General features: G+C 34.8%; 1 protein-coding gene across 2 annotated transcripts in view; it reads right to left on the reverse strand.

Annotated features, from left to right (window-relative positions):
* Nucleotides 1-936: 936 nt before the first annotated feature.
* The window catches only part of LOC724468, a 338444-nt gene continuing 319548 nt past the window's right edge, over nt 937-19832 (reverse strand). For both annotated transcript variants that reach the window (XM_026445880.1, XM_026445879.1), the window contains 3 exons: nt 6246-7076; nt 3982-4227; nt 937-2048 (listed from right to left, as the gene is read on the reverse strand). In XM_026445880.1, the coding sequence (XP_026301665.1) occupies nt 1954-2048; nt 3982-4227; nt 6246-7076 (1172 nt within the window). In that variant the 3' untranslated portion in view covers nt 937-1953. The remainder of the gene's footprint in view (nt 2049-3981; nt 4228-6245; nt 7077-19832) is intronic.

Raw genomic sequence — 19832 nt, forward strand, 5'->3', positions numbered from 1 at the left:
CCACCGGACGCAAAACCTGTTTGGCAGACAGAGAATCATCCATTGTCCTCTGGAACATTGTATTTTCAAAAAAAAAAAAAAAAAAATTATCCATATTTGAAAATGGAAAATTCGTTTTTTTGTACTTTGTAAAAGAGAATTTTAAAACTGTTTTCTTGAAAAAAAAAAATTCGAAAAAATTCACAAAATCAAGACTAAAATAAAATTATGTAACTTTCTCTCATAACAATATTGTATTATTGTTAATCGAAATAAATCGCAAGAATCGTTGTTTCCTATTGTATTATTATGCCTATAAATATGAACAGTTGTATCAGCTATTTCAACGATATTTTCCTTTTATTGCAATAATCAACAATTGCAACAAATTTTCAACACGTGCAATTGCACGTGAAAAAACAAACAGAATACTATTCGTTTACGTTAATCTTTCGTCACGAAAGAAAAATAAATACATAACACGAATAATCGTCTTATGTCAGTACCCAGATACGTTTCCACTTAACATAAAATTTTCAATTCTCTATCTTATACATAACATAAGTTATTCATTTTTTTGTTAGTCCCAAACTTAAAATTATTCTCGAAAATTGAACAACCTCGATGCTTCGAGAAACGGGCAGAAAAATTTTCCATCATATATCCTCTTCCCACCAACGATATAAAATACACGCGCGGTGCACACTTAAGGTACTTCCTCCTCGCGCAAAGAGGAGAACGTTGTAAAAGAAAACATTTGCCGAGTAACCTCTCTCTCCCCCCTCCCCCTCTCCCCATATACGCGCCATATTAAACCTATCCTCTATGTATTCTCTACCTTAAAAGATAACGACCTCTGCCGGTCGATCGTCTTACTAACTAAAAACGTGACGCTGCATTTCTCTCCCTCCCTCTTATCCGTCCTTCCTTGGATAAATCGATCCTTTTTCTTCGTTATTTTTTTTTTTTATTTTTTTTTCTTTCTTTTTCTTACTTTCGTTTCGCCAAAAGAAGAATCCGATCGATCGACGCGCCGCGATCTCGGCTCGTGATATGGTTCTAACCATAAAAACTTGTGTAATTACTGTTTCGTCAGCTTTACCCGATTTTTTTTTTTTCTTCTTTATTTTAATTAGCTAGTGCCTACGAGCTACATCGGTAAAAAAACCTACTGGCCAGGGGAAATTCGCGTTCGATCATTCACGATCACCCTCCTCTCCTCCTCTTCTTTCACATCGTCCTGGAAGGAACGCACAACCGGTTTCCCTTTCTTGAGAGAGAGAGAAGGAAAAAAAATTCCCTTCGAGGGTTAATACTTCCTTCCTTCCTTCCTTCCTTCCTCTCGAAACGGTAAACCGTTCATCTTGATCGGATCCACCTCCCACCATTCCACTGTCTGCTTGATTTTCTTGCCAGACTGGAGGAGTGGCAGCACTTGTACGGAAGGAATCGGAGGTTTGCCCTCCCCACCACCTTCTTGTCTCTTTATTATAGGCAACTTTATTTTTCGTTCCTCGACTCAGGCGCCCTCTTTCCAGGGAACGAGTCTGTCTTCCTTTTCTTCCTCTCGGTTTTTTTTCCCCCCAAGATATTCTTCCACGGTGGTCGTGCGAGCATGAATTTCTCCCGACGTATCAGAGAGGCTAGCAAGAGCTACGGACACGAGCGTACGAAGCCAAAGTATCGATTGTTCGCTTTTTTTTTTTCGTTCTTGTTTTTCTTTTTTTTTTCTCTCTTTCTTTCTCTTTTAGTTGCTTGTGGCCCGGACGCTCGACCGATCTCGTTCAGTGATTCGCGTCGAAGGCGATCATGTATGTATAATATATTTATATATATATATATGTATGTATAGATTTTTTTTTTTTTTATACACGTGTACCACCTCGTTTTGTCACCCACACGGTGTCCAAGTAACGCAGATTAGAAACGTCGAATTTGTTAACCGTCACGAGATCGTCGTCCGTTCGATTAGAATCACCTGTATATCGCGACGATCGCCGTCAGGGTGACGATCATCAGGTACGTCGATCGAGTAGGTACGAAGCCCCGGTTCTCTTCCATACACTGACCTGAAAGTATAAAAGAGAGGAATTTGTTTACAGAATTTTTGACGATGACTCTTCGTTTCGAAACTTTTTTCTTTTTTTTTTTTATATATTATAATTAAATGGAAACAATTTTCAATTTTCGATAATGAAATATGTATTTCGAAATCCATTTTTATTAGGAATTGGTTGAACATAATTTAAATTCAGCACTTAGATTAGGTTATGTTAGATTAGATTGTATTTAAAAATTGGTATTTTTGGTTTACTAGAAAGTGAAAGATTTTTGATTTTTAAAAAAATAAAAAACGTACGTAAAGATTAATCACGAAACGATGTATAAAATATAACAATGCTAATTTTAAATCAAAGACTTTACATACTGATTCGGTTATGTTAATTAGGTTAGATTCACATTTCAACTGTCTATTCGCATTTATCGTCAAAAAAATATCGGAAAAAATATTGATTGGTATCCCAAAACGAGGTTGAACTTGTTTTTAAATCCCTTGGTTAACATGGTTAGGGTAAAGTGGTGCCATTTAATTCGACATTTATCAACGAGTTGTCACAGTACATTTGTCAGGTGAAGTCGTCTACGTGTCGCGGCAAATTATGCGTGGCTGTCGTGCACCATCTGCTACCAGAATTTAACTGACGCGGTGGATGACAATTGCTGACGCCACGATTTTGATTGGACACTGCAGTCTGTCGCCCTGTCAAACTGCATTCTCCGCCACGAGATGGAATTTCTCTCTCGTCTCTCGCCTCTTTTTCACCGTGGTGGAAACAGCGGTCGTCGATAAGTTTTCCCGAGGAGCGGCGTCGGATCTCACCGTCGACCAAGCGTAACCTTGATATTTTTCCACGAAAGTCTCGGAGGAAGGGAGATAAGGATTTCTCTGTTTCCCGAAAAGTTGGCAAAGTATTTGAAAAGCAAATCGGTAGAGATTTCTCAATAAGCGTCGCCAAGTCGTGAAACGAAGCAACGAAGGGGCAACAAAAGTCGAGGATTCTCGGTGAAGTGACAAGATAACAGTTAAAGTTCCGAGGATGCTTCAAGTTGAAGCACGACTCGAAGCACTGTGCACAGTCTGATAACGTCGAAGAAATCGGGCAACGAGTACGTAATATAAGTAAAAAGTATTCATTTGTATTTTTCGATCAATCAAAAATATAGATTTCTTTCAATCGATCGGTATTAGGATTGTTTATCGACCGAGTATCGAACGTGGTGCCATCTGCAGTCCATTAATTTCTCCAAAAGTCTAACCAAGCTCGAATCCACACGACGTATCGTAACGATATTGTACTTTATCATTAAATTGTTAGTCAATATAATAAAATATACCATGTGGTTATGCTACATTGAAATTTGAACTCTGATTTTTTTGATCGAATTCGATTTTAAAATTGTTCGACTTTCGATTTATGATTCGAAGATGAAAAATTTTCAATAACTCTTCGTTGCATTTCCTCGCTATTCTAGAAGAGAAATAGATTTACAAATAGATTTCACATTTGAATAAATCTGATCAAGAAATCCATAGCGCTGGTGAAAAGCTATTTTTCCAAACATGTTTATGACAAAGTACTTGCTACTCGTACGATGAAAAATCAAAATATGTACGATTCGACAAGCCTCGACGATTCACTCAAAAGCTAAAGTAAACAAAGGAGAGAAATAGCAAAAGGTAACGCCATCTCTCGTAAGGAGAGAAAGGAAGAAATAATCGAATCAAGAAAAGGACGCGAGTATCGCGTCTAATTCCTTTCACGATTACTGTTCCCGTAAATCTCGAGACGGAGTGCTCGAAGGAGGAAGAAAGATTCTTGCCTAGTTGCCGGAACAAAACAGTTAGATTCGTTGCAGCCGAGACGTTTCCTCGAAGGTCTTAAGGACTCCTCGAGAGTGAAGTGGTCGAAGGTGAGGAGGTGGAGGGGGGGGGGTACTCACCGGTACTGGTAGCATTGAAGGCCAACATTGGCGGGGGTGGGGGTATTCCCCTCTGGCAGGCCACCTCGCTGGCAGTCAAACTGACAACACCGCCGCTCTCTTTGTACATGAAGCACAGTCTACGGCTGTTCCTGTACGGTTGGGGCCTGTTGTTCTCGTTCGACCAGCCAGTTCCAGGTGCCAGTTGGGTAGCGATCACGAATTGGGTTCCCTCGGCGTCGAACCACCTACCGTGGCAGGAGTAAGCTGCGAAAGAGAAAGCAAAGGCTTCTTTAACCATCCGAAGGGTGGGGAAAGGCGAACTTCTCGAATAATAGTGGAGAGACGGTATCGTCCAAGTCGCTCGTTAACCCTCGAGTGCCATTATCCTTTAAATAAACTTTGACGAGTTTCACGACGCTGAATGTGAGGGGAAATAAAAGTTCCATTCTATTGCAAGAATTGACAAATCTTTGACGTGACGGTCTATACGTTTAATACCGGGTTTAATTAATTCTGGCAGCCAGAATAATTCGAGTTCTTTCTTCTTCGTTTGTTAATTGAGCAAAGAAAGTGAGCAACGATTATACGTTAGCAAAATATTGGATTTGAAGTTGTTTAACGCGTAATAAGAATGTGATAAGAATTTTTATTATTATTGGGTTGGCAACTAAGTAATTGCGGATTTTTCTTAGAAAATCAAAGACAATTTTTTCATGGAACTAAATAACTTTATTCTGTAATGTGTTGCCCATTTTGATCAATGACCTTTTGCCATCTTTCAGGCAGCATCATAATCCCACGTTCATTAAATTTCTGGTTTTTATTAGCAAAAAACTGAATCAGGTACGATTTGATATCATCATCATTATTGAAATTTTTACCATTCAAGGAGTTTTGTAAAGATCGAAGCAAAAAATAATCAGATGGTGCAAGGTCAGGACTATATGATGGATGTGGCAAAACATCCCAATCAAGCTCCAATAATTTTTGCCGAGTGACCAAAGATGTGTGTGGCCTTGCATTGTCATGATGGAATACAACACCTTTTCGATTTGTCAATTCGAGCCGCTTTTCTTCAACTGCATTGTTTAATTTCGTTAGTTGTTCAATGTAGATAACAGAATTGATCGTTCGGTTGGGTGGTAAGAGTTCAAAATAAATAATTCCTTTGTAATCCCACCAAACTGATAACAAAACCTTCTTTCGATGAATACCAGCTTTTGATGTTGTTTGAGCTGGTTCACATTGCCTGCTCCACGATCTTTTCCGCTTGATATTGCTGTAGAACTCATTTTTCATCGCCAGTTATCAGTCGTTTTAAAAATGGATCATTTTCATTACATTTCTTTAGCAAATCGCAGCTGTTAATGCGTTGCGTTAAATGCTTTTCTTTCAATTCGTGAGGAATCCATGTATCGAGTTTTTGAACATAGCCAAGTTGTTTTAAGTGGTTTTCAATGCATGTATGCGATACATGAAGGTTCTCTGTAATCTCACGAGTTGTACTGTGACGATCCGAATCGATTATTGCTTTGATTAGGTCGTCATCAACTTCAACTGGACGACCAGAGCGTTTTTCGTCTTTGAGTGAAAAATCACCAGAACGAAATTTGTCAAACCAATTTTGACACTGCCGTTCTTTTAAGACTTCGTCGCCATAAACAGCACATAACTTTTTGTGAGCTTGCGATGTGTTTTTCCCTTTGCGAAAATAAAAAAGCAAAATATGACGATAATGTTCCTTTTGATTTTCCATTTTTCAACGAACGCCAAACGAAAACTACGCAACCGATCAAAAAACTTTTTTTACTGATTGACAGCTGAATTGCCAACTATCAAATAACAAAATGTGTTTTACATTTGGACTACGCTAGCAAACCTAAAAATTCAACTGAAGCCATCTATGAGTGAAATCCGCAATTACTTAGTTGCCAACTCAATAATATTTATTTAATATTTATTTATAATATTTGAATATTTATTTAAAAATAGATTTGAATTAAAAGTTTTCATCTAGCTTTTAGAATTTATTAAAATTGTTATTAATTTTGACAATGAAAATAATTCTGAATGAATTACAGTTATCAAAAATATGCAATTTAGATAAAGCCACTTCAAACTGACTTTGATTTTGGTGTATATTATACAATTTATTATAATAATAAAAATATTGGATTTATCTTGCTCGCTTATCAATACTTCAATGATATCCATTTTCTAAGAGTGTATTACCGGATTGAAAACTGAAGAAGCGTGATCAAGATCATGGAACATGGACTCACCAATAGCATTGTCGTCGACGCAATCCGTCTGGAATTCCATTCTATCCGCGGTGGAGCACCCGATAGTGATGGTGGTAACCTCCGAGCTGCATCTGGACACATCCTCCTCCCTCTTCTCCCTTTTTTCGAACGACCGATTGCCGGAATCCAGCTCCTCCACGTTTCTCCTCCTCCTCTTCCTCCTCCTCCTCCTCCTCGTCAAAATATTCCCTCCCCTGCCCGACCTCTTCTTGGGCAGGTCGGCGGTGTCCGGGTAATCGCCGAAATAATCCTCCTGCACCTCGAGCATGCTGGACCCGTCACTGTCGTCGAAATCGGTCGTCCAGAATTGCCTGATTCGCGCGAAATTATCCGCGTCCATCCCAAAGTCCTCCATCTTTCTCCTCGACCTGTTCACCCCGATCTCGCGCACCCTTCTCACCTTCGACCTCGTCGAGCCTTGCTCCTCGGACCTTCTCACCTTCGATCTCGCACGATCCCGCAACAAATCCTCGATGTCCAGGCTCCTCTTCGACGACGCCTCCTCCAGGCTGTGCTCCCTATGGTTTCTGTTGTTGCGGTTCGACCTGGCACGCCTGCCCATACGCTCGTGGACGAGGTACTCGTTGTTGGCCACCCTGCGTTTCTCCACGTCGAAGTCGAGCTTCCTGCCCCGTCGATCCTCCTGGATACGTTCCTGGGCGTGTCGAACTTTCTCCCTGTCACGCCTCACGACGGCCCCCTCCTGGTGCTGGCTCCTGCGGCTCTCACGAATGTTCCTCTGGTTCCGGTTCACCCCAGTCACCGTAAATTTGCCCAAGTATGGGCACGTACGCGGCTCCGGGGAGCTTGCTGAAATTTCGAAGAAGAAATCGGTGAGAGGGGAGGGGAAAAATCCTTTTTCGAGGAGAATAAAAATTTTTCTCGATTTTTGAGATTCTTTACGATTGTACATAGTTATTATTCATCTTTTTGATTTTTTTTTCTTTTGTTTCTATTTGGCAAGTGGGAAAATTTATTATGAAAAAGATATTATATAGATTATATGAATAATTCATTTTTTTGTTATATAAATGTAAGATACAATTGTTTCTAATGTGGGAAATTTGTTTATTGATGTAATGTCTTTTTTGGAATATTTATAGTTTTGGAAACTTAAACGATTTTGAAAGTTAAGAGTATTAATAACATGTCTCTCTTTGATTTTGATTGCTGAAATTTCGAAGGAGAAATCGGTGAGAGGGGAGGGGGAAAAGCCTTCTTCGAGGAGAATAAAAATTTTTCTCGAGATTTTTGACGAGATTCTTTACGATTGTATATTAGTCATGTTTTTGATTTTTCTTTTTTTTTTTGTTTCTATTTGGAGAGTGGGAAAATTTATTATGAGAGAGATACTACGTAGATTGTATGAATTTCATGAGTTTTTTTGTTATATAAATGTAAGATACAATTGTTTCTAATTGAAAATTTGTTTATTGATGTAATGTCTTTTTTGGAATATTTATAGTTTTGGAAACTTAAACGATTTTGAAAGTTAAGAGTATTAATAACATGTCTCTCTTTGATTTTGATTGCTGAAATTTCGAAGGAGAAATCGGTGAGAGGGGAGGGGGAAAAGCCTTTTTCGAGGAGAATAAAAATTTTTCTCGAGATTTTTGACGAGATTCTTTACGATTGTATATTAGTCATGTTTTTGATTTTTCTTTTTTTTTTTTGTTTCTATTTGGAGAGTGGGAAAATTTATTATGAGAGAGATACTACGTAGATTGTATGAATTTCATGAGTTTTTTTGTTATATAAATGTAAGATACAATTGTTTCTAATTGAAAATTTGTTTATTGATGTAATGCCTTTCTTGGAATATTTATAGTTTTGGAAACTTAAACGATTTTGAAAGTTAAGACTATTAATAACATGTCTCTCTTTGATTTTGATTGCTGAAATTTCGAAGGAGAAATCGGTGAGAGGGGAGGAGAGGAAAGCCTTTTTCGAGGAGAATAAAAATTTTTCTCGAGATTTTTGACGAGATTCTTTACGATTGTACATAGTTATTCATTCATCTTTTTGATTTTTTTTTTTGTTTCTATTTGGAGAGTGAGGAAATTTATTATGAAAGAGATACTATATAAATTATATGAATAATTTCATTTTTTTGTTATATAAATGTAAGATACAATTGTTTCTAATTGAAAATTTATTATTTATTGATGTAATGCCTTTCTTGGAATATTTATAGTTTTGGAAACTTAAACGATTTTGAAAGTTAAGAGTATTAATAACATGTCTCTCTTTGATTTTGATTGCTGAAATTTCGAAGGAGAAATCGGTGAGAGGGGAGGAGAGGAAAGCCTTTTTCGAGGAGAATAAAAATTTTTCTCGAGATTTTTGACGAGATTCTTTACGATTGTACATAGTTATTCATTCATCTTTTTGATTTTTTTTTTTGTTTCTATTTGGAGAGTGAGGAAATTTATTATGAAAGAGATACTATATAAATTATATGAATAATTTCATTTTTTTGTTATATAAATGTAAGATACAATTGTTTCTAATTGAAAATTTATTATTTATTGATGTAATGCCTTTCTTGGAATATTTATAGTTTTGGAAACTTAAACGATTTTGAAAGTTAAGAGTATTAATAACATGTCTCTCTTTGATTTTGATTGCTGAAATTTCGAAGGAGAAATCGGTGAGAGGGGAGGGGGAAAGCCTTTTTCGAGGAGAATAAAAATTTTTCTCGAGATTTTTGACGAGATTCTTTACGATTGTATATTCATCTTTTTGATTTTTTTTTTTGTTTCTATTTGGCAAATGGGAAAATTTATTATGAGAGAGATATTATATAGATTATATGAATAATTTCATTTTTTTATTATATAAATGTAAGATACAATTGTTTCTAATGTTGGAAATTTGTTTATTGATATAATGCCTCGTTTCTTGGAATATTTTAGAAATTTAAATGATTTTAAAAGTTAAGAGTATTAATAACACGTCTCTCTTTGATTTTTATAGGTTATGTATGAATAGTGTTGTCATTTAGATTGTATTTAACATGAGCACGAATTACTAAAATAGGATACCTTCAAAAACATTTTATTCTGAAATTAAAACACGTATATATTCAAATTTGTGTTGGAACAAATTACTTATAACTTAATAAAACATTTTATTATTTTTTGCAATTTCTTTATCCTTTCTTTATCGATTAAATTATGCAAAGCAGTGTTGTTCAATGTTTGTTTCTATTTTTTTACTAGTTTTATAAATTTTTGAAGAAAAAATCGACAGTGCATTGAATATAATAAGACATATATTTAATATAGACATTAATATAGACATTAATATAGACATATATATTTATATAATAAGACATTATAAAGTGAAAAGATTTCCAATGTTCGTGAAATGATAAAAATAATTATTCTATATAATTGGAAAATGGTACAATTACGTAACGAATAAAAAAATATCAAATTATCAGTGACATGGAAAAGTCACGTCAATTTAGGTCAACCTTACTTCAATATTATCTCTTAAAATTTTAAATTGACGTATCAATTCCTCCAATTTGGAATTGACAGTTTAATAACAAGAATAGACTCGTGATCACTGTTAGTGATAGCCGACGTGGTCTTTGAAAAATCTCGGAAAATATCCCGATATTAAATGTCTAAAAACTATCGAAACTCTGTCAAGATGGCTCTGAATCGATTAGAACCTTTTCACCACCATCAGCGACATCTCGATAATTCCATCTGTCTATAAACTTTAGATCCAGAGATCCCTTAAGAAAGAACAGGGACAATCGCAGACAAGAGACATTAGACATCGGTTGAATTACAAATTGTACTTGTAGTACAGCTTGGACAATCTTGACAAGAAATTTGCGTCTATCGATCTTCTCTAATCGATGTTTTCTTGTCCAAAGATCGATCTTTAAGAAGGAAGAAACATTTCTCTGAAATTCATGGCATTCCTTCTTATCGATAGACTACCTTCTTTCTTGATGGAATTTTTTTTAAATATTATCTCGTACAAGGAATAATTTTATGCAGAATTTATGGTAATTATTTACACGAAAGAAAGATGATGATCTCAGAATATATTCAATTCTTTCTACTGTTAATAATAAATTAACCTAAATCCATTTTTCTTTACGATATCTGTGAATAAAAAGATTAAAGTATTATCGAACGTAACCTAACCTAATTTCACACAAATGTTAACACGATAATGTGAAAAATATTCTTTTCTTTTTCAAAATCACTGAAATTTCTCTTTTCTGAAAATCATCAAAGTGCAATCTATCATTTTTTTTGGAACGAGATAACACAAGATGCACTAATTGACAAAGAAGGAAAGCATCACAATTTATAATAATCAGAAAATGCTCGAAGCCTACTGGTGTCTATTAATGGAAGCTCGTTAGACGCCAGAAGAAGAGGGAAGGAACGAGCGGTTCGCCAACGCGATGGAGGAGGATAGCGGAATACCATAACGAGAGATCGGGGGCATAGTCGAGGCACAATGCGAACTCTAACGAGACAAATCTGACGTCGCACCCTCGGGCCAGTCCTTCCTTCTCAGCAACAACTCCTCCCTCTTCCACGGCTCACGACAGAATTTCCAGGATTTTCCATCTCCATCTCCGTCGTTTCATGGCGGTACCCATGGCGAGCTATTATTTTCGGGCTTAATGAGGCGGCTCGGAGTGGGCATGGATCCAAGACGGTGAACAAACATCGCGGACCTCGACGTGACGGAATATTTGTTAAGCTTTGGCGCCAGTGTCGAGAGATCATCGATTTTTCGCCTCTCGAACTTCATCTCGACGCCCCCTCGAGAGAAAAATTCGAACCACCGTTTTACCGATGTAAAAGATTTCAGACTTCCTGCTTCGACGACAGATTTCGTTGTTTTCCCTCCATTATATATATAATCCTCATCGATTTAGGTGTCTTGTTTACGTTCCATCTTTTAACCTATAAATCGTAGAATTTGTATTATTCGTTTCAAATTTATGGAATTATATATATTTATCGTATTATAATTTGTCGAAATGATAAAATTCTTTTAAATAATTCGAAAGAAAAATTTCCAACTTTATTTTAAACGTTCGTTCCAAGTTATTTTTACGGTTAATTAGACAAGGGACTTGATTTTTTCGACTCGTTAAGCGATTCTCCCGATACGAAAAATCCCGGCCAAAGGTATGGATCCACAGTGGTGAGCCGTCCTTTTCTCTCTCTCTCTCTCTCTTTTCTTCTTACTCTTTTTGCGTTTCGATCGAGAGAACAAATCGTGAAGTTCGACGATCGTTAATTACGTTCGTCGAGGGAAAGTTTTGACAATGTATTGCGGAATTGGTGCCGGTGGCACGGATTTCAATGGCAAAGTAGCAAAGTTCCACCGGTGACTGGTTGCCCCTGTAACTTTCCACTTTTCGTTCAATTTCACCGCGCTTTGTTAACGGCCGGTGTCGTAAAACGCGGCGTACTTAATATAATCGAAATTTATTAACGTTTCCGTATAATGGAAACATTAACAATACCGTTTGGATTTCTTTCTTTCTCTCGTGTAATTCGACGAATTGGATTATTGTTCCCGGCCCCCCCAATTAACACTCGTGACTCGAATTAATATATTCGGACATTATGGCGCGCGAGAGATTGTTAATCTGATGGATTGTATTATTCTTCGTATCATATATATATATATATATATATATATATATATATATATATTCAAATGTTTGAAATGGCGTTATTTTTTTTTTTAACGGTTTTAAGTAAGCGATCGCTCGGGCGTAAATTTTATTTATTCGACGCATTATTCGAATGGTAAAATAACAGTTTTCGAAAAAAATAAAGTAAATAATGGCGAATTTCAACTGGCCAAAAAAAAAAAAAAATAAGAGCAACTTATATATAAATTTTATCTTTTGTAATTCATAAAATTCAATGGCTCGTATACAAATATAAATTGTTTGAATATACTTTTGGTATTTTCGTTGTGCAATAAATAAAGCAAATTTTACAACATTAACGCTCTAATCTCTGAAGAATTTAATTGTAACTTATATCTATCCTGTGTTGATTTCCAGTCAATATCAATAATAATCCATTAATAGAATAATAATATAATACACGTGTAATATAATTAGTACAATAATACAAGTCTAATCTCGGTATCACGTACGTTTAAACCTATAATCCAACCTATAAACAGGCTTCGATAAATGAACAACGATCGTTTTATCGAGGGGATGTGAAAACAATATTCTACCTTACCGACAGAGAAGAAAACGTCAAACATCAAATACCGAGAAAAAAATTCTCGATCGAGGAAGATAGAAAATTCGAAAATTCGACGCAAAATTCAAAAATTCGAAGGAATTTGGACCAATCCCTTTCCCTTTCCTTTCGTTCGTGATGGGGACGATTAAATTTAATCGGCGGTGTCGATGCCGCTCTCGAAGAGGAGAGCGGAAATGGATGGCGTTATATCGCGGTGGTCTCCTCGAGCACTTTCAACTTTTTAATTAATCAATCGAGCGACGGCCGCGAACGACTTTCTTTGTCGGTCGAAAATGGCCGACCGCAGATCTGATCGATCACGAAAATTTTTCCCCCCTCCGCCCATCGTATTCAACGTGCCGGATGTTGGATACGCCACATACGCGTATCTCGTTGCTCTTTTCTGTTCAAACCGTCGAAAATTTAATTACATGATATTGGCTTTCCACGAGGATACTTTCTGTGACAATGTCCAAAGCGTGGAAAAACGCGGAATGAAATTTCGCCGGCCGTGGTCCGACCGCAATTTGTGTTGCCAGGGCAATAACCGCAACCGGAGCTTTCAAAAAGTCGGAAACATCGAGGATATTTTTTTAATTTTTTTTTATCTCTCTCTCTCTCTTTCTGTCTCCAGCTTCGACGCTGCCTTGTGAGAAGCGACCTTATGGCGAGAGAATATAAAATACAATGGGTATGATATGACAAATAGAAGAGGAAGTATGGATTAGATTTGGATTTTGGGATTTTTGGAAATAGTACTAATTATTGCAATTGTTATTATCTCGTTTACATCATATTGATGTCTTCTTGGATTGTAAATTGTATTTCACTCTCTGTTTCGAAACCATGTTTCATTTTTACGATTGACGACATCCATTTACTTGGCCTGATTAATCTCTGGTCCAACAATTAAATTTGAAACAGCAATTTAGGCGACACTCACGATGCTCGCACGCAATTTGATACAATAAAATTTCATTTGGCACAGTTTCATCCTCAAAATCCTACCACAAGAAATATAAGTTAACAATAATCATGTACCAATGACAATTGACATTAATTTCATTAAGTTTGCTTTATCATTATTCTTTGTGGTACAAAAAAGAAAAACCGATCACAAGCATGGTTATATGGAAGATACGATCAGCGGACGAAATTCGAAAACGAAACAAAAGAATTCGAAGATTTACAATTTCCTGTTGGCGGTGCAGAATCTTTCCAAGGAAGATTTCTTTCAACGCGATACCGTCCCGTAATAGAGGCGTGCAACAAATAAATAACCGACTGCTCGCGCACACCTCCGCAACAATACGTTATGGAATACTTACAACCGGAGCCCGAAAATAAATCCTGTTAAAGAGCAAACGCATTATTTACCGCAACGCCGGAAAGGGGCGATAAATATCCACGTTTCTCTCCTTCCAGAGTCCCCCGTGGAATAAATCAACGGAAGCAGGTACATTTAACAATCGTCAGCTCGCGCAACCGTGCGCCTTTTTCCGGACACAGAGAGAGAGAGAGAGAGAGAGAGAGAGAGAGAGAGAGGAGAAAAAAAAGGCACGATGGAAACGGGACGCCAATTATCTTTCGCGCGGGAGAAAAGGGTCGCCCGCTTTTCTTTGTCTCGCCCGGCCGGAAATGACGCTTCGATTCTCGGCAGGGCGATAAATTTCCAGCGGAAATAACTTTTGGCAGTGGAAGGGAATCGGTGGGGCGTGGACCGGTGCTGCCCTCTTCGAAACTTCGAAGAGGGCGCCCTCTTGCAAGAAGGAGAGGAACGAGCATGTTTCTCTTCTTCTCTCCTTGGGTTCCTTTCTTCTAAAAGAGAAAAACATTTTCATGTTTTTTTTTTTATTTGATGCGTAGTCTTCGTTAAGTTCTCTGATTCTGTTCTGGACTGGTGCTGCTCTTCTTCTCGAGGCAAAGAAGACGATCTTCTTAAGTAAAGGAAGAGATAAGAATGTAAGGTTTTCAAGAATACTTTTCATTCATCGTTTTCGAACATTGTTAATTTTTCGAAATGTAATAGAGGATTGGAAATTTGGAAAAGAAAAGGAATAAAAGTAGAGGATTTTTTTTTCAAAAATAAAATTTGATCGTATTAATTGAATTTTGTATAATTAATTTTAATATAGGTATGTATGGATAGAAAAGAAAATTAAGCAATATCTGTCATGAAAGATTTAGATTGTTATATATAAATGGTGTATAATTAAGAAAGTTTTTTAAACTTTCTCTCTGTCTCTTTCTTTCTTCTGATCGGTGCTGCCCTCTCTGAAACACAGAGACCGGTGAAGGAGAGAAACAGAGAAACAAGAATACAAAGTTTTTCCAAGTTTCTATTATTTTATTTATCGTTTCTCCGTTTCATTCATTTGTCATCCCTTTTTTTCTTTGATAAAAATATATATTAATGGTTGTTTTAACTTTTGTAAACACATTTTGCTGCCATCTATTAAAATCATAATGATATTTTAATCGAACGAAGTAGCTGTACAAAGGTTTTTTTGTTGCCTGTGGAAATATTGTTCTATGTGGTATGTGATTTCCAATATTGTTTAAACATTCAGGGGGAATGGGGAACGAAAGAATATCAGTCTTTTTTATTATGCTCATGTATCCGTTTCATTATTGAAATCAAAAGTTTATATTTCGCTCGTTGGATTCTTTTAAAATAGAATGATTATTTTATATCATATTGGAAAGTCATAATATCGGAATGGACGAATTTATTTTTGACAGGCAATATGGAAAAAGGAAACTTTTTTAAAAAAAATATTTATATATAGAAACACGTATTATCCACGGACGGAATGAAATATATAGATTCGCGATATTTTTGTATTCTTTTTGTCACCTTTTATGATTTTTAAATGATGAACAAATATTGAATTCTATATCGGTATTTAAGCTATTAAAATATAAATTTTATCGGTAAATTTTTTTTTTAGATACAGTTATTAAATTTTATATTAAATTTATCAGTTTTTTTTTTACAGTAATTATCAATAATTTATAATATTAAAAATTATCACTTGACTAAAAGTCTTTAATAGTTGTAATTTACATTGTTGTTACAAAAAATCAACAGCTTTATGATATAACATTAAAAAAAAAAGAATTAAAAAAATTAAAAATTAAATTAGAAATTTAAATTTCAAAAAAATTTATTTAAAAATTAACATTTTCACGCTTCATCCGAAAGATTAGTTGCAAATAGTTTTCACTGTGCAATTTTAATATTTTTCTTTTATGTTTGTTGTCAAAGATGATTAAATTTTGAGTTACGCATTTTGTAAAATGATGGAAAGACGATCAATGGAAATAGAATGTGGTATATTCGACAAAATCCGAAAAACACTTTGCACGCCGGATAAAGATGTGTAAAAATATTTATGAGACAGGAAGTAAAATATTTTATAACCAGTGAATGCTCTTGTGTTTATTAGATATTTATATTCGCCGTGAAAAACATTTTTCTTTCTCCTCTAGAAATCACATATTTCGTTTTTTTTCTTTTTTTTTTTTTTGTAAAAGAGAGACACAGAAAATAAACTCTTATTTTATTCGATAGAAAAAAAAAATTATAAATATTCATTTTACAAAAAACATGACTTCAGAAAGGTTTTGAAAACTTTTAATATTCTTTATTTTTGATACGAGAAAAAAGTAAAGTTGATCAATTTTGAATTAAAATTTCAAAAGAATGAAAATTCGAATAAAAAATTTTATCCAAATGTTTTTCTACATACAAAACGCTCAATTCTAAATTATTAACAATTATTACTTGCAATATTCGTTTTATAATTATATATGTATATATAAAAATTTTACTTTCTCTTTCATTATCTTTTGAGGTTATGTTCATAATTCCATGTGACATTTCATATTACAATTTTAAATTATAATACACACATAGAAGAAAAAAAAAAGAAAAATTATTTCAATCAGAATAATCAAATCTAAACTCTGAATTCAAACATTTATATGTATCTAAGTTAAATATCAACAACAAGTAGTTTAAATTAATTAAAACAAGTATATTGAATAGAAATTAGATTAGGAATGAAAATTTGATTAACCATTTATTTCGTCCTGTTTAATCACGTATCCATCGAAAAAGACATTCTCCCTTCCCTACGATGTAAATTCCTCGTTTTATAAACCTGCCCGTTGCCCTTCGACCCCCCACCCCAGCAACATGAACTTCCTGTTTCCTCCAGTCACGAAGACGCAACGTTTGGGAATAGATTCGCTCGTCGGCGGAATTGGATTTTAATTCGCATTAACTTCCCACTTCGTGGACTCCAGGGATTGATTTTCTCCTCTTTGATTTCGCTCGAACGAGTACGACCAATATTTTCGCTTAGCCTCGGTCTTTCACGTCAAACTTCTTTATTCTCTCTCTCTCTCTCTCTCTCTCTCTCTCTCTCTCTCTCTCTCTCTCTCTCTCTCTCTCTCCCCCTTCCAATTTTTTCCTTCTTTTTTTCATTTTATCCCCTCCCCTTTCTTCCTCTCTTTCCTTTCTTTCGTAAGCAACTACCGAGGGAAGAGCGAAGGGTACGCCTGGTAATTTCTCGCTCCCCGATAAAAGAAAAGCTTTGTCATCCGCTCTTATTTTTCGAGTTAATGGATTGTTGCGCGACACGATAATGGAGAATATTTCTCTCGGTGCAGATAGGAGGACGGCATATAATATTAAAATAATCTTTTTTCCAGAATATTTATTTTCCTGTTTTTTCTTTTTTCCCTTTTTTTTTTTTTTTTCTTTTTTTTTTTTTCCGTGTCTGCTGGGACTGTTTGAGATGAAAAAAAAAAAAAAAAAAAAGTACGCGTTGAAAGTGAAATAACGAGGTGATAGAGGATGAAATAAAGTGTAATCGTTTATACGAGAAGGTTTTTTTTTTTTCTTTTTAAAGTTGAGAGACATTCTTTTTCTTTGTCTTGTTTGTATCGTAGAAAATTTCGAGAATTAATAATAAAATGTTATTTGTTTTTTAAAAGAAAGCGTTTCAAATTTAATTTTCGAGTAATATGTAATTTTTTATCATTGAATTTCGAAATATTTTTCTTTTTAAAATAAAAATCTTGCCGACGAGACTTTTTATTATATTCTTCTAAGTTGAGTTTAATCAAGAACTTGTTGTTAAAAATTGTTTAATGTAATCTTTAAAGATCAATTTTGTAACATGCGTTGAAATAATTTATTAGATTGATTCAATAACACGAATCCTGACTTCAATATAACAAAATTTATCGCGTTAGATTGTTACAAATGAAATTACCAAATTCTTGATATGAATATTAATGATTTATAATTTTATCGGAAATGATATTAATCAAAATTTGAATTAACAAACTTCGATACATCTTCGATTCATCGGAAATTATAATTGCAATTAAAACCTCGAGTAATTGTCTGATTAATTCTCTGATTTATTTTTCATTTTTAGAAAACGTTGAAATAATAACTTTAAAAAAGAAAAGAATCGAAATTTCAAATATGTATTCTATTTGATTGATTAAATTTAACTTTAATAATATTATTTACAATTTAGTTTTAGCATTTATAATAACATACTATTTAAACATATCTATTCATTGTTTCTCTTAAACTTAAATTAATTCATTTATTCCATTATAATTTTCCGTTCTCGAAATCGTTCAGTAAAGAAAACGATAATTTTCTGTCCTTGTTACATATTCAGATCCATAGTAATGTATCTTAGAAACTCTATTAAAATTACGAAAATTTTAAATCACTGTCACTTCGAAGATAATGATTTTCAATCGACAAGTGAAAGATCATAAGAAGCGTGATAGTTTGTAGTTTAAAACTCTTTTTGATTTATCTTAATTCGATTTCCGGTTCTCGAGATATCGTTGTGTAAAGAAAAAGTAATTTTTAACCGTTTATTCTAGTTTCATTCTAGTTTCATTCTAGTATATTCGAATCTCATGTTCACATCTATCTCGTAAACTCTATTTTAATTCTATTAAAATTACGAAAATTTTAAATCGCTGTCACTTCGAAGATAATGATTTTCAATCGACAAGTGAAAGATCATAAGAAGCGTGATAGTTTGTAGTTTAAAACTCTTTTTGATTTATCTTAATTCAATTTCCGGTTCTCGAGATATCGTCGTGTAAAGAAAAAGTAATTTTTAACCGCTTGCCGTCTTCGTGCTTCGTCACTCGGTCGTATTGCACGTGTTCAATCCCGAATTTTAGACAAGTGGCAGACGTATTTTCAAGAATAAATACAATTCAAGGTCACTAGGTCACGAGCATTATTGGCCATTATTTGTATCTCGACGCTCGATTTCGTTATCGGGATGAAACAAAAAGTAATTTCAATTACACAATTCCCTTTATTTCCCGTGTACATTTCGATGGAAAAATTTTTAATTTTTTCTCTCGCACTTTTCACGCGAGAAATCAATGTTTTCATTCGTTCGTTACGATGCAAAATACACAAAGATATAAATTTACTTAATTTCGCCTGTTCTCATACACGATAAATCAATAAGTCAAAATTTTAAAATAATCGTCATCACTCGTCCTTACACTACGATCCTCTCTTCCAATGTTTTCTTCCTTCGTTTAGAGGCGGTGATAAAATATATAAGGATGGCGACGATAAAATTCGCGTGCCAGGAAAACAATCGGCGGCGTTACGTAAATCAAAGGCAGTCTGGCAATTTTCTACCAGCTCGATCCAGCTCGGTATCTGCATTATAGGGAATAAAATACACATATCTCCGGCGGTAAACACGCATGACAACCGATGTAATTAAAGCTGAGTGCAGCGCTAAACGACACCCAAGCTTGGACGGCTTGATTATTATTGGTCGGCCCAACATTTCGACCCGATTCTGTCAAATATACCCGCCTACGTAATTTTGTATCGCAAATATTAAACCATTAGGTGTAATGACCGATGCGGACCACCGATGCCGCGAAATTCATCGGGGCCAATCGCCGTGCACCGATCGATATATCCAAAACCCTGGATCCGAGAATAACACGTCGTCGCTTTCAAATGGATTCTGGAAACGGGTATAATGAATTTTATCATCGAAAACGTAAATTTATTAGCAGCTCGAAATTCTTTAATAAATTATAATCCTCGATTTATGGATTATTTTCTTTTTGAAAAAAATTCTTCCTCCATATTAAGATCAATTTGCGTATTTTTATTATACAAATTTTTGGGAATTTTGTTATCTTCGATTAATTAGTATTATCGTGAATTTGGACGAGGATTTGTTTGTTTATTTGAATTGAAAAAAAAGAAAATGATAGC

The sequence above is a fragment of the Apis mellifera genome, linkage group LG16 (genome assembly GCF_003254395.2).
Source record: "Apis mellifera strain DH4 linkage group LG16, Amel_HAv3.1, whole genome shotgun sequence".
Lineage (NCBI taxonomy): Eukaryota > Metazoa > Arthropoda > Insecta > Hymenoptera > Apidae > Apis > Apis mellifera.